The sequence below is a fragment of the Neopelma chrysocephalum genome, unplaced genomic scaffold (genome assembly GCF_003984885.1).
Source record: "Neopelma chrysocephalum unplaced genomic scaffold, ASM398488v2 Primary Assembly neopelma1_182523, whole genome shotgun sequence".
NCBI lineage: Eukaryota > Metazoa > Chordata > Aves > Passeriformes > Pipridae > Neopelma > Neopelma chrysocephalum.
The window spans coordinates 16312-29300 of record NW_020938024.1 but is presented as its reverse complement, the minus strand read 5'-3'; the positions used below and the strand labels follow the sequence as shown (position 1 = coordinate 29300).

Genomic DNA, 12989 nt, shown 5'->3' with positions numbered 1-12989 from the left:
CTCCTGATTTCCCACATTCCTCTCGAGTGAATCAGATGAAACTGCTTTTAAAAATAAAACCACTCCCCTGAGCCTCCTTTCCTTTCAGGGACCACAAGAGCAGCCAGGACCCAGAGGACGCCTGAGTCATGCTCCTCATTCCAGCCAAAAGGGCAAAATCCATCTTTTAAGGAAATTGGCGCTTCTGCTGCAACTCTTCTCCCAGCTGAGCTGCTCAGGGACTGTTCTCCAGGCAGTGCCAGTGCCAAGCAGGACACCAGACTAATCCCTGTGTGTCTGACCACAATTCCCAGCTGAGGAGCACGAGGGGATTCCAGGGAAGCTCACAGGGAAGCAGGATGGAGACAGGAGTCCCTTTCCAACTGAGATTTGCTGGAATTCCGCCGTGCCAGGACGTCACCAACATCACCAGAGCTGCCCAAATTCCCTCTGGGGACAACAAGGAGCACAGGGCGTTCCCATGTGGAGCTGAATAAATAGCTAAAAGGGAAGGGAAATCAAACCCAAGACAGAAACCCTTCAGTGCTGTGACCTGGGATAAAATCCTGATCTCCAGGAGGACGCAGAGCCTAAATAAATTAAAACCCTTATGGTTTTCCTTCTTCCAAAGAATAAAACCCAACCCCTAAAACATTTCCTAAAATAACAGCTTTAAAACTTCCTACATCCAAAAGGAACTTCTCCTGAATGGGATGAGGGCAGAGGGACTGGGATGTCCCAGACCAGCCTATGTCTGTGTTGGCCCCAGTTTGGGGGCTGCTCCCACATCCCCACAATCAGCTTCACCCCCAGGACTCCACCAGTGGGATGATAATACTTGTAAAATTCAGGATGAGTGGAAGTGCCCGCAGGTGCTGGCACTCACACCTTCTGCTCAGACTTCAGAGATCTGAAAATCTTGGAAATACCTCGGAAATACTTTTTTTTCCCCTCTCCAAACACGCACCCATGGCGGGTTTGGGACAGATCCATCCTTCCTTCCTTCCTTCCTTCCCCCCCAGGACCCTGCAGACAGCTCCTGTCAGAGAACTAATTGCCAATTAGAGCCACATCCATAAGATCATCATCCTCCTCCCCGATGAGGAACTCGGGGCTGGCCCGGGACGGCCTCTCGGCCGCCAGGATGGCGCTGCCGGCCATGGACAGCGGCTGCTCCGCCGAGATTGGGGACTTGGACCAGCTCTCCGGCTTCATCCCGTGGGACTTCTTCTTGTCCCTGTCCTTGTCCCGGTCCCGCTCTCTGTCCCGGTCTTTGTCCTTCACTTTCTTCTTCTCCTTTTTGTGCTTCTTGTGCTTCTCGGCGCTGTACTCGGGCAGGGGCCGGATGCCGTCGTCGGAGCTGGGGCTGTTCTGGTAGGACTTCTCGGCGATGGAGGAGCCGGACTCGCTCTCGCTGTCGATGTTCTGGGGGGTGTAGGCCGGGGATTTGCTGTGGCTGGGGGAGCAGCGCTCGTGCTTGGGGGTGGACCCGCTGATCAGGGGGGACCCGTAGCTTTTGGACGAGGCCATCTGGGGCCTGAGCCCGTCCCCGCCGCCCTCCCCGGGTTTCTGCAGGGTGACTTTGGCCTTGATGCTGGGGGAGCCGCCGTCGTGTTTGCTGATGATGATTTTGGCCACCCCGGTGCTCCCGACGCTTTTGGAATCCGAGTTCTTCTTGGAGGAGTCGCCGGACCCTCCGGAAACAGAGACCTTGGATTTCTCCTTGTCGCTCTTCTCCCGTTTGCCCTGGAACTCCCCCCCAGACATGTTGTGTTTGGAGGACATGGCATGGCCTGAGGAATTGGAGCTGGGCCCCATCTGTCCGTCCATGGGGTCGTCCCCGCCAGGCCCACTGGTGACCACCCCGTGCTTCAGCTTGTCTATGACTGCAGTCAGGGAGGGCTTCTTGTTCCTGCTCGGAGACTTGCCCTTGGAACTTCCATGCTGGTTCTGGGAGGAGGACATGGAAGACCCGCTGGATGAAAAAGAAGAGGAAGATGCCGTGGAGGAATTTGATGAGGGAGGCGGTTTCTGCGACATGGACCCAGAGGATCCCATTCCTGAAGAGGATTTCATGCTCGAGCCTGACCCGGTCCCGGACATGTGGGACCCACCAGAGCCTGAACTGATGGGGGACTTCGCTTTAGACGACGGGGGAGTGCCTGGGACGGGCTTCATGGGAGAGGCAAGTTTGTCAGAGCCCCCCGAGGGCCGCGAGTGGGACGGGGAGATGTTGGGTTTGCTCATGGAAGGGTTCATGAGCGACGATGGCTTTCCTTGAGGTTTCATCTTGGTGCTGCCAGAGCCGGTGCTGAGGCCGTGCTTGGTGATGGGGGAGGATCCCGGCTTTCCCACCGACTGGGCCGAGCCCTTGGACTGACCCGACCCGGAGCCGCCCTGGCCGGAGTAGAGGCTGCTGCTCATCTTCGAGCCAGAAGACCCTTCTGATTTGCTTTTAATTTTGCCTGAGGTTGAAGAGGAGGAAGAAGAGGAGGAGGAGGAAGAATGGCTGTGATGGCTTTTGCTGCTGGAGGAGGTGACAGAACCACTGCTCGTGTACTGGCCGTGCGACGATGGTTTGCCAACAGTCACTGTTCCTTTGGGGATCTGGATGGTTATTTTTGGAATAGGGGGAGTGGCCACCCCGGGAGGAGTCTGAGATCTGCCTGAACTCCCTGGAGATTTGGACCCACCTGTGCTGGCCGGTGGCGTGAAGGGCCTGTTTGATGAGCTGTGAGATGGAGATTTCCCATCCGTCTCCTGCTTCTTCCGCTTCGGAAGTTTCTCCTTACTTTTCCCGTCGCTGGATGGTGTCCGGCTGCGCTTCCCTGGCTTCCCATCTATCCCTGCCCCTGCCATGGCACTCCCAGACCCGTTGCCTTCCTTTACCCGTTTCTGAGACTTCTCCTTTCCCAGATCCCCTGTGTTCAGCAAGGGGCTCTGACCTCCACTGTGGTGCTCCATGATGTCCGAGGAGCCCAGAGCTTTGCTGGCAGCTGCAATAATACTGAAATCCACCGTGTCCGATGGATTGCTCCCCTTAAATTTATTTTCCCCCCCGTCAGCCCCCAGGACCTGCACCCCTAAGTTAGTTAGAGCCTGGGATGCATAGCCCTTGAAATCATCAGTGTCTCCACTCTGACTGCTCTCATCAAAGTACTCCTCCCCAAAACCGCTCTGGCTCTGACTGTTGAGCAAGTCAGGGTTGAAATCTACTCCGTCTGGGAAGAAGTGGTTGGAGGAGTCGCTGTTGGGGCTCACAGCGGCGTCAGCGATCAGGTCTGCGGGGTCTGTGTAGGGGTTCTCACTGCTGTTGGCCTGAAACACATCGGGGTCAAAGAGGGCACTTTGTGAATGTCCTGAACTAGAGGAGTCTCGGACCGGAGTCCCCATGGGTGGGCAGTCCTCGGTGCTGGGGGGCAGCTTGGAGGCCTCCTCCGCTATGTCGGAGAGGATGTCGGTGACGTCGGCCCCGATGCTGTCGGAGCTGGACAGACGGACCATCCTCTGGATGCTGGGCTGGGCGTGGGGCAGCGCCTGGGGGTAGGTGGCGGGAGGAGTGCTGCACTGGCTGGGGGCTGGAGTAATGTGGGGGGTGTCCAGGGTGTCTGCGGTCATGTTCACGTCAAAAATGGGGTTCTGGGAGTCAACGTCCATGGAGAAGAGCTCCCTCTGGAAATCGTCCTCAGTCTGGTGCTTGGGCTTGTCGGCCGGCACGCGGGATTTTTTTTTCTTTTGCTTATTCCCCCCAGGGCCCATCTCCATCCTGGGGGAGCCAGAGGAAGAGTTCTGCCTTTCCAGGGGGCTGCTCCCGTACAGGGTGGAGAAATCCTGAGGGGGATTCTCCTTAAGGAGGTTCATGAGCATGGGGTGGTTCTTGGTGTTGCTGGCTGGTGAGGATACTGGTGGTGGTGTGTGGTGGGGGGGGGTCGGACTTGAGCCAAGGGTTGACCCCACATTCCCTGTGATCTGCAACAAACTAGTGAGAATAGGGTTCTGAGACACTTTGCTGAAGTCCTCCCCATGGCCCACCGAGTCATGCCTCTCTTTCATGCTTATGCTCATGTTAAACAAAGTAGTGATGGGCCCCCCAGGAAAAGTGTTGGTTGGGGTGGTGGTCCCGCTCATTGGGTTGCTGCCTGTGGTCATGCCATACCCTGGGCTGCTGGCGGGGGGCAGGTTTTTCTTCACCATGTCTTCCACTGTCTCTGCAATGAGGGACAGGGCTGGGGTGTCGGCTTGAATGGTTTCTGCTTTCCTACGGATCGCCCTCATGGTCACGGGGATGGACATGCACCTGCAACACACAGCAAGGGGTCAGCCAAGGGCACTGCAGGCCTTTGCACCTTCACCAGCCACAAAACAACCACTGAGGGGCTTGCACGGGAGAGCAGCAGGTCCAGGGGTCCACAGCAGGTCAATGTCCTCCTGTTCTGCTTGGATTTACACTTATCCCACCGCACTTACCCAGCCAGGAGACACCCGTGCCTTTATGCACCTCCTTGCAACCACAGAGAACCAATTAACTCCAACAACTAACAGCTGAGAGATCATCATCTTGTAGTTCAAAAGCACAGGATGCAATCAGACCATCATGGAATGGTTTGGGTCTGAAGAGACCTTAAAGCCCACCCAGTTCTACCCCCTGCACTGGGCAGGGTCACCTTCCCCACTAGATCATTGATCAAAAAATCAATGATACCACCACATTCTACTCAGGGAGGACAAATCTATAACGTGCTGAAAGCAAAACCAGCTCTTCTCACTCCAAAGGTGACACTTTAACAGCTGTCCTTGCCCTGGGAATGTCCTGCTCTGTTCTGAACGTGGCTGAGGTGGAGGAACCCCGATAAAAGTCCTGTGCCAACAACCAACTCAAAAATAACCAGCTACAGGTCGACGCCTGGGATGGAATTTTCAGGAGGGCTCTGAGCTTTCCTCTCTTCCACCCACCCACCCACAGAACAGCTCCAAAAGTGCTGGATAAACACAAGGCAGAGCAGAGCTCATCTGTGGGACTGGGAATGCGAGGAGGGACAGGATTCCAGCTTACCTTTGAACAACTTTGGCAATGAAATCATCTGTACAGATAAGGGCATCAGACAGCCCCTTGTACAGCTTACAGTTCACGTGGGTGGAGTCCTGCACATCCATCACCACTGGAAGAGAGAGTTTGGGAGAGATCAGAGTCCTGCACACAGGGCAAGGAGACCCTGCCAGCCTTCCCAAAAACCCCCTCCTGGTGTCACTGAGCCCACTTACCACACACCAGGGAGTCGTTCACGGGGTGCTGGAAGGAGACACTGAAACAGGAGTCGGAGAGAGGGCAAACCTCAAACTGCAGGATCCCGGGAGAATCTGAAAGACACGGGAACTGGTAACTGAGGGAACGTGGGAGATGAACCAGGGGAAAAAAAAATAAGGCAAGCAGCTCAGACCTCATTTTTTATTCCTGCATCTGGGAAAAGCACCCAGGGTTTATGATCCCCACATCAGGTCCCAGTGGCTGTGGCACCCACCTTCCTTGAGGACTGTCCTCTTGACGCAGCTGCCGATGAGGGTGTTGTAGGCCACCTGGTGCCTGATGAGGTTGAGGATGAGGGGAACCCTGCCCGGGTGCTGGAAGGCGATTTTACTGATCAGAGTGCCCTGGAGGCTCCTTCCATCCGGGAGAGGGGCGTCCTTGTTCAGGAAGTAACAGTGCTGCTGTCCTGGAAGAGCCTGACAGACAATTTGGGCTTTACTCCAACTGGGTGGAAGGGGATAATGGACATTTAGAAGGACAGAGCAGCGTCCAGATCCCAGTGACACCAAACCACCTTTCTGGCTGAAAGGGACAAACAATGAGAATGTTTTCCTTCCAATTTGAACAAGGAAAACGTGATTTTGGCTGCTCAGAAGTGGAACTGCCCAACAGCATTCACTGTTCCCACTAAAACAGCTTCACATGGTATGGCAGCCCTTCCCAGGGGAGAATCCTCTGGAGTTGACAGGAGATAAATTTAAGAATCAGGATTTCTCCCAGGCTGATGCAATTCATTCAGCAACACACCTCAGCCTGGACAAGAGGAAGGGACAGATCCTGGGAAGGCTCAGCCCCACACCTCTGCTCTCCTCCCTGCAGCTGCACCCCAACAGCAAAGCATTTCTCATCACCTAATTTTCCTAATTACCATGGTCATTACGGAATGGTTTGGGTTGGAAAGGACCTTAAAGCCCATCAGTTCCACCCCCTGCCATGGGTAGGGACACCTCCCACCAGCCCAGGTTGCTCCAAGCTCTGTCCAACCTCGCCTTGGACACTTCCAGGGATCCAGGGGCAGCAACAGCTTCTCTGGGCAACCTGTGCCAGGGCCTGTACCCGAATCCTAATGCTTGGATAGCTCAGGTTAATAATGGACAACTCATCATTAATAAATGCTGAACCAATTTCCTTTACCTTACTCAGAAGACACCTGAAGCAGCTGAACCCCCCCGAATGCTGCCCCGGGTGTCCCAGGCTGTGTGACAGCACACTTACGGCGTAGAAGCGCATGTTGTGGTTCAAGGGCAGGGGATCGACCTCCTTGGAGAGCTCAAACTGCGTGATCAGCTCGTACAGGGGAACAAACGTGGGTGGGGTGTCAAACAGCGGGATCCCTGAGGGCACAAGAGGGCACAGAGTGACGGCAGGAGCCAGGAAGAGACACCGGGAAGCCCGTCCGGGTTTTGCCGCGAACACCACGAAACCTCGAGCAAATCCCCCGGCACACGTTAGGAATCAGCAGCACTTTTGGACAGAAACCAGGGAAACATCCATAAAACCCCCCAGGGATGTGTCTTGACAGGTCTGCAACCCACCTGTGCAGCTCTGAAGTTTCTGGATGAAAGCTCGAGACACCGGGATGGGACGCGGGAACTTCAGGAAGAAACAGGCCGGTAGATCCACGCTGTTGGCACTGGTGATGGAGGAGAAGGACGGGGTCCTGGGACAGTGGGGGGGATAACAGGTTGGATTAGGAGCAGGGCACAGCTCTGGCTTCTGCTGTGAACACAACACGGCGTTTATGTTTGCTCAAAGACACATTAAAAATAAAGACGCTGCTCCAAAGCACATCAGAGTCCTGAAATAGGTGTTTCTTGGCTCAGAGACAGCACATGCATCATTTATATAATGCAGCCACCTCCCCTCTCTGACTGCAGCTGAGGATGGAGTGTGGGACTCCTGTCCTGCCCTTACCCTTTGCTGTCCACGGGGTGGGAGCCCATGATCAGGGGAGCAATGGGAAGCTTGTGCATGGTCATGGTGCCCTCGACTGTCACGGACACGTTCATACCCAGCGAGCGAGGAACTGCAGGGGGAACAGGGAAAGAACCCAACTGTAACGTGAGCTGATGGGAAAAAACACCAATGCAAGTTTTATATATTAAATAGTTCATTAATTAAATGAACTCCCCAACCCTGGAGGAGTTCAAGGCCAGCATGGACAGAGTTTGGAGAAACCTGGTCTAGTGGAAGCTGGAATAGCAGGAGGTGGGACTGGATGGGCTCTAAGTTACTTCCAACCTAAAGCATTCCGTGTGATTCTATGTTTCTATTCCAGTAACAAATTAAATCATGGAATCACAGAACATCCTGAGTTGGAGGTGACCCATCAGGATCATTGAGTTCAACTCCTGGCCCTGCCCAGGACATCCCAAGGATCACATCCTGTGCCTGATTCACTCTGTAATACGGAAGTAAAGTTCAGTGACTGAAGGAGAACCACTTTCGATCTGAGAGAGCACAGAGCTGAGACACTGGCTGTGCAGTTTCAAAGGATTACTCTATTTTAAAATGAGATTCTGCCTAACGAAAAGGCTCTGCCTGCAGACTGTCACCCCATCAGGAGCCCAGTTCTACCTCCAGCACAGCCACAAGTTTCAAGACAATGGTGGCCTGGGCCAGCATTTACACCCAGGCTCACTAAACCTGCATCCTCAGTAAGCCAAGCTGTGACTTTCCCATATTCCAGGGTGACCCAGTGCTTCCTCCTCCTCCTCTCCCTCAGGCAGCAGGAGCCCACCCCACTGGCAGAGCTGACCTACCATTGTTCTCGTGCAGGATCACGGGGGCTCCGGTGCCGTCCTCAAACAAATCGTAGGGGGACACGTAATATTTGAGGTTCATCAGCAGACCTGGGGGACAGGAGCTTCTGGTCAGGCATCCTGACAATCAACCTGGTCACTGCTGACCCCCAAGACCACACAAACACTCAACTACTTCGTCCCCCTTTTAGTTTGATTATTATTATTATTATTTTCTAGCTCTGCCATCAGTTCGTGTGAAACCAACAGCCACGAAAGGGGCCCCGAGTAAGGGAATTTTAATTAATTCCTTTTTTAAGTGTCAATCACAGGTACCTCCACTCCTGGGGGTGAGATAACCAACACTGCCATGGAGAATCTTGTCGAGGGGGTTGGCATTGGTGGCTTGCCTGCAAGAGAGGAAATCAGTCTGTAACAAGCCAAAATCCGCGTGCTGAGTCCAAGATTTTAGCTCAAAATACACATTTCTGGGTCCCACAGAGGGACTGATTCTAAACTTTACACTGTTACAGCCAGGACAAAAGCTGCTTTACTCTCTAGAGCATGGCTGGTTTATCCACCAAACCTACAGCAGTGAAACACGGTCAGAAGTTTCCCAGTCTCTTGGGAATCTATCTGTTTACAAACTTTTTACTTTGCCTTTTAGACTCTCTTTCAATTGAATTTTGCAGTTAAAAAGGAGTTTCTCAGAGCCCTGAGCACTCATTTATACACATAAAACCCACCCATCCTTACCAATACATCCCAGCCATCTTTTGGAGATCCAACTCCAGGGACTGCAGAGCCAAGTACATTTTAGTTTTAAGTTTGCTGAGGAAAAAGAAAAAACAACAACAGAACAACATAAGAAAACTTGAACTGAGCAGTGCACACCTACAGCTTGGAAGTTTGTTTCCTTTTATATATGTGGATACAAATAAATGTAGTCTAGGCCTGTTTGATTTTATGTATGGGGATATAAATACATTCCAGACTCACTTCTCTCCTGGCAGCTTGTACAGGTTCACGAGCCCCCTCAGATGTTTAGAAAACTCATCAAAATTTTTCTCTCTGAAAGGAAAAGGGAGGGAAAGTTACCAAGTATTCAAATTTGTAACAGAGAAGGGGTTTTTACACAAAGAGTTGTTAATACAAAGCCACATCACAAGAGACTTTTGCTACATAAAAGCTACAAAATGTGTCCTTTAAACGATTCAGTGTTAAAGCCCTGCTGTGGCTTTGGAGACACCTTGCAGAGCAGCCAGAATCACAAGGATCTGAATCAAAGCCAGCAAACCCCCTGGAGAAGGGGAGAGACTTCGTGGGGAAGGAGCAGTTACGAAACACTTTGTGTTTCCAGACAGAAAACACCATCAGATCACCCCAGCAAAGAGAAACCTGTCAGAAAACACAACCACCAAACCTTGTTACTCACCTCAGATGCTGCACCAGTTCTGGACAGCTCTGGAAAGGAAAGAAAGAACAGGGATATCAGTGTGGGATGCAGTGATTTCAGGTTTTGTGCAGCACAGCAACTGGAAAATCTCAGGAGAGTAAAATTCCTGAGCACCAGCTCTCCCTGAGGAACAACCCAATGCTCACAACCACACCTTGCTCTGGTTCTAGTTCTGCTCGTTAAGCCCCACTGGGACAAATTCAAGCAAGAATATTCCCTCTTAAATGGTTTACCTGAAATAAACTTTTCAAATTGTGAAGCCTTAAGCTGGAAATCTATGACTTTATGTAGAAATTAAAGATGGTCTGTTGTCAGAAGAGGCCAATTTAATACCAAGTTCAAACTCTCCTCCATGTGCAAAAGGGCAATAAAGCCATTTTCTTCTAGCATTCCCCCTTTTAGTACTTTCCATTCCATTAATTTCCCTTTCCTTTCCTCAGAAACACGGCAATAACATCCACAAAATTCTCAGAATCACAGAAAGAACTTCCTCAAATAACTTTTCCAGCTATAAATCCACACTGTACATCAATCAGATTATCCCACGGGAGCAAACTACTCCATGGAGGACTTTACTTCCCACCAGAATGAGCACTAAAGGTGTAACTCCAGGTGTTGGGGAACATTAAATACAACCCATTTCCTGAAAGGGAGGTGAATGGCAATCCCAAAACCACAAAGGCATTCCCACCCTCTTTCCAGGGAATACCCACCACAGGGTTTTCTCCATGGTGGGCCACCTTGACATCACAGAGCAGCCCGGTGGGATCCAGCTGCACTTCCACGTAGAACATGTCCGAGGTGATGTAGCACTCGGTGCCGTTGGCGCTGAGGTGGGATCCCAGGCTTTCCAGAGAAAACAGAACAGAGATTGCTGTGAGATGCACATGAACCCCTCAAGTCCCAGCAGCAGCAGGAGGGGCTGGTGTGGGCAGGGAAGCAGGGAAGGTCTTGCCCAGGAGCTCAGGGGGACCCACCCGCTCTGCCGGGCGATGGACTCCAGGCGGTCGGTCATGGCAGGTAGGGATGAGACTGGGGAGAGAACAGAAACAGGGCTCACTGTGATGAGCTGATGTTCCCAGAGGAATAAATCAGAAATAAACCCAATCCCAACCAGTCAGTCCCTCACTCCTTCCCACGTGCAGCTACAGAGGATCTGTGCTCCAGTACAGGCAGAACCACCTGCACAGAGAGAGCAAAACCTTCCCAAACTGCACAGAGAGAAGGGAACTTCTGCTGCAAGCGGAATCCAGGGATGGATTAAAAATTCCCTGTACCTTAAAACCCATCCAGTCCCACCCCCTGCCATGGGCAGGGACACCTTCCACTAGCCCAGGTTGCTCCAAGCCCTGTCCAGCCTGGCCTTGGACACTTCCAGGGATGGGGCAGCCACAGCTTCTCTGGGCAAAGAGAGGATTTTCCCAATAAAGGCAGCACAGCCAATCCTGCCTGGTCCTGCCTGGCTCTGAGCTCGGTGTGCTGATGTTCACATGAGCACCAGGAGATGTGCCAGCAGCGCCCTGGGTGTTTTTATGGAGCGTTCCCACAGGATTTCACCACCCAGAGGACACACCAACCTTTCAGGGCCTTCTGCAGTGTCTCCAAGCAGCTCACCAGGTGCTGGTGCCCCCCCGAGTTCAGCACAACTCGCTTTTCCTTGGTCACAAAGAAGAAGAAAAAAGGTCATTTTTGTGTGTTCCTCAGGAAGTGGGAATTATTGCAACTTTTGTGCAGCCAAGACAGGTTTATTGAGGTAACTAAAAGCAGGTTAGATTTCATCCCCAAATCACGTCCTCTTGATTCCTGTAGGAGAACAGTACCTGCTTTGGGGGCAGGTAACAGAGGGAGGCCTGGAAGTGATTTATTTGCTTTCTGGCAACTTGCTCAGCTGGAAGAACAGATTGTAACAACTTTTAACAGGTCTAAACTCAGAGTTATAAGAGAGAGGACAGAGAAATAAGGAGCCAGGCACACTTTTAGCACCTGGATATGTGCAAAGGGCTTTGCTGGAGCTCTCCCTTGCCTCCTGCTCCTCCTTCCCTCCTCACTCTCAGAGACTAATATTTCAAACTAATAGTTTTTCAAACTAATAATACTTCAAACTAACAATACTTCAAACTAACTTTTGACTAAGCCAACACTGAGTGTTCGATATCACTGAACAGGGAGCAAATTGCTCTACAAAACAGTATCTTGAAACAGCAAATAAAAAACACAAGTTTGACCCTTTTCCTGGCACTGAGCTGAAAATTAATGTGTAATTAGCAAAGCAAAGGCTCATCAAGCAGGGAAGGCTTGGACATTCCTCTCTCCCTGCAAGGACTGACACCCCTCAACCCCAGTGACCCAGGAGGGAGTGAAAATCTTGGGCAAAACAGAAACACGTCGAGGAGATCTGAGAAGCCACCACAAAAAGAAACCAGAGCCTGGGAATCCTCACCATGACCTGCCGGACCAGCTTCATGGTCTCTGTCCAGGGCCTGTTCTGGCTGTACTTGGCGTGGAGCCTCTCCAGGAGGGAGCTCATCTTGTTCAGCTTCTCCGCCTCTGGGGGACAGGAACAGTCAGGGAAGGGCACGAGGCAACACTGGAGGTTTTACAAAACACCTCCCACCTTTAGGCTAAAGACGATTTCAAATAAATTTATCTGCTGCTGATTTACCCCCAGACCTCAGGGCCGAGGTGGGTTTGGAGATGTTTGTGTGGATCAGTGGGATCCCCTCTCCAACTGGGTATTTCTACAGATATTTGACATATTTGTATGGATTGATGGAACCCCCTCTCAAATGAGGCATTTGTACGGATATTTATTTGTACGTATTGATGGAATCCCCTCTCAAATGGGGTATTTGCATGAGTATTTCATATATTTGTATATATTGATAGGATCCCCTTTCAAACGGGATATTTGTATGGGTATTCGGGATGTTTGTATATATTGACGGGGTCGCCTCTCCAGCGGGATATTTGTATGAGTATTTGCGAGATTTGTACGGACTGGGGGGCTGCCCTCTCAAATAGGATATTTGTATGGCTGTGGGTGTGGGTTCACGGGGTTCCCTCTCCTCCTCCTCTTTCCTAACCAGCCCCGCTCACAGAGAACCCCCAGACCGCTCACACCTTTGCGACCCTCGCTCCCCACGCCTTGCAGGGCGACACCTCAGCCCGTGGCTCCTCAGACCCGGCGCCTCGATCCCCCGTCCCCTCACAGGGCACTCCCGCGCCGCACGCACTCACTCACTCACCCTCGGCGCCGCCCGGCGCCGCCTTCATGTCGGGGTGCTGGTGCCGGTGGCGTGGCCGGTGCCGGGGCCGGTGTGGCGGCCGGGGGGGCCGTGCGCTGGGGGCGGCGGCGGGGCCGGGCCGCCCTGGCCCTCCCTCACACGGCCGCGGCCGCCGCCGCCATTGCTGCTGCGCCCGCGGCTGCGCCCCCCCGCCCCCGGAGCTCTCGCGAGACTTCCGGCGCGCGCGCGCATCGGCGGGCGTGGCTTCGCCGCCAGCCAAGGCC

The 12989-nt window shown here is 52.7% G+C and overlaps 1 protein-coding gene across 1 annotated transcript; it reads right to left on the bottom strand.

Moving 5' to 3' along the window:
• Positions 1–574: 574 nt before the first annotated feature.
• LOC113962551 (mediator of RNA polymerase II transcription subunit 1) lies at positions 575–12822 on the bottom strand. The gene is made up of 17 exons (XM_027673314.1): positions 12727–12822; positions 11922–12028; positions 11059–11137; positions 10459–10513; positions 10195–10327; positions 9461–9489; positions 9025–9096; positions 8782–8856; positions 8362–8435; positions 8047–8136; positions 7199–7310; positions 6820–6944; positions 6500–6618; positions 5499–5700; positions 5242–5337; positions 5033–5138; positions 575–4276 (listed from the first exon to the last, which is right to left on the bottom strand). The coding sequence occupies exons 1-17, from the start codon at positions 12752–12754 to the stop codon at positions 1030–1032; spliced, it is 4749 nt and encodes a 1582-aa protein (XP_027529115.1). The 5' UTR covers positions 12755–12822; the 3' UTR covers positions 575–1029.
• Between the last annotated feature and the right edge of the window lie 167 nt (positions 12823–12989).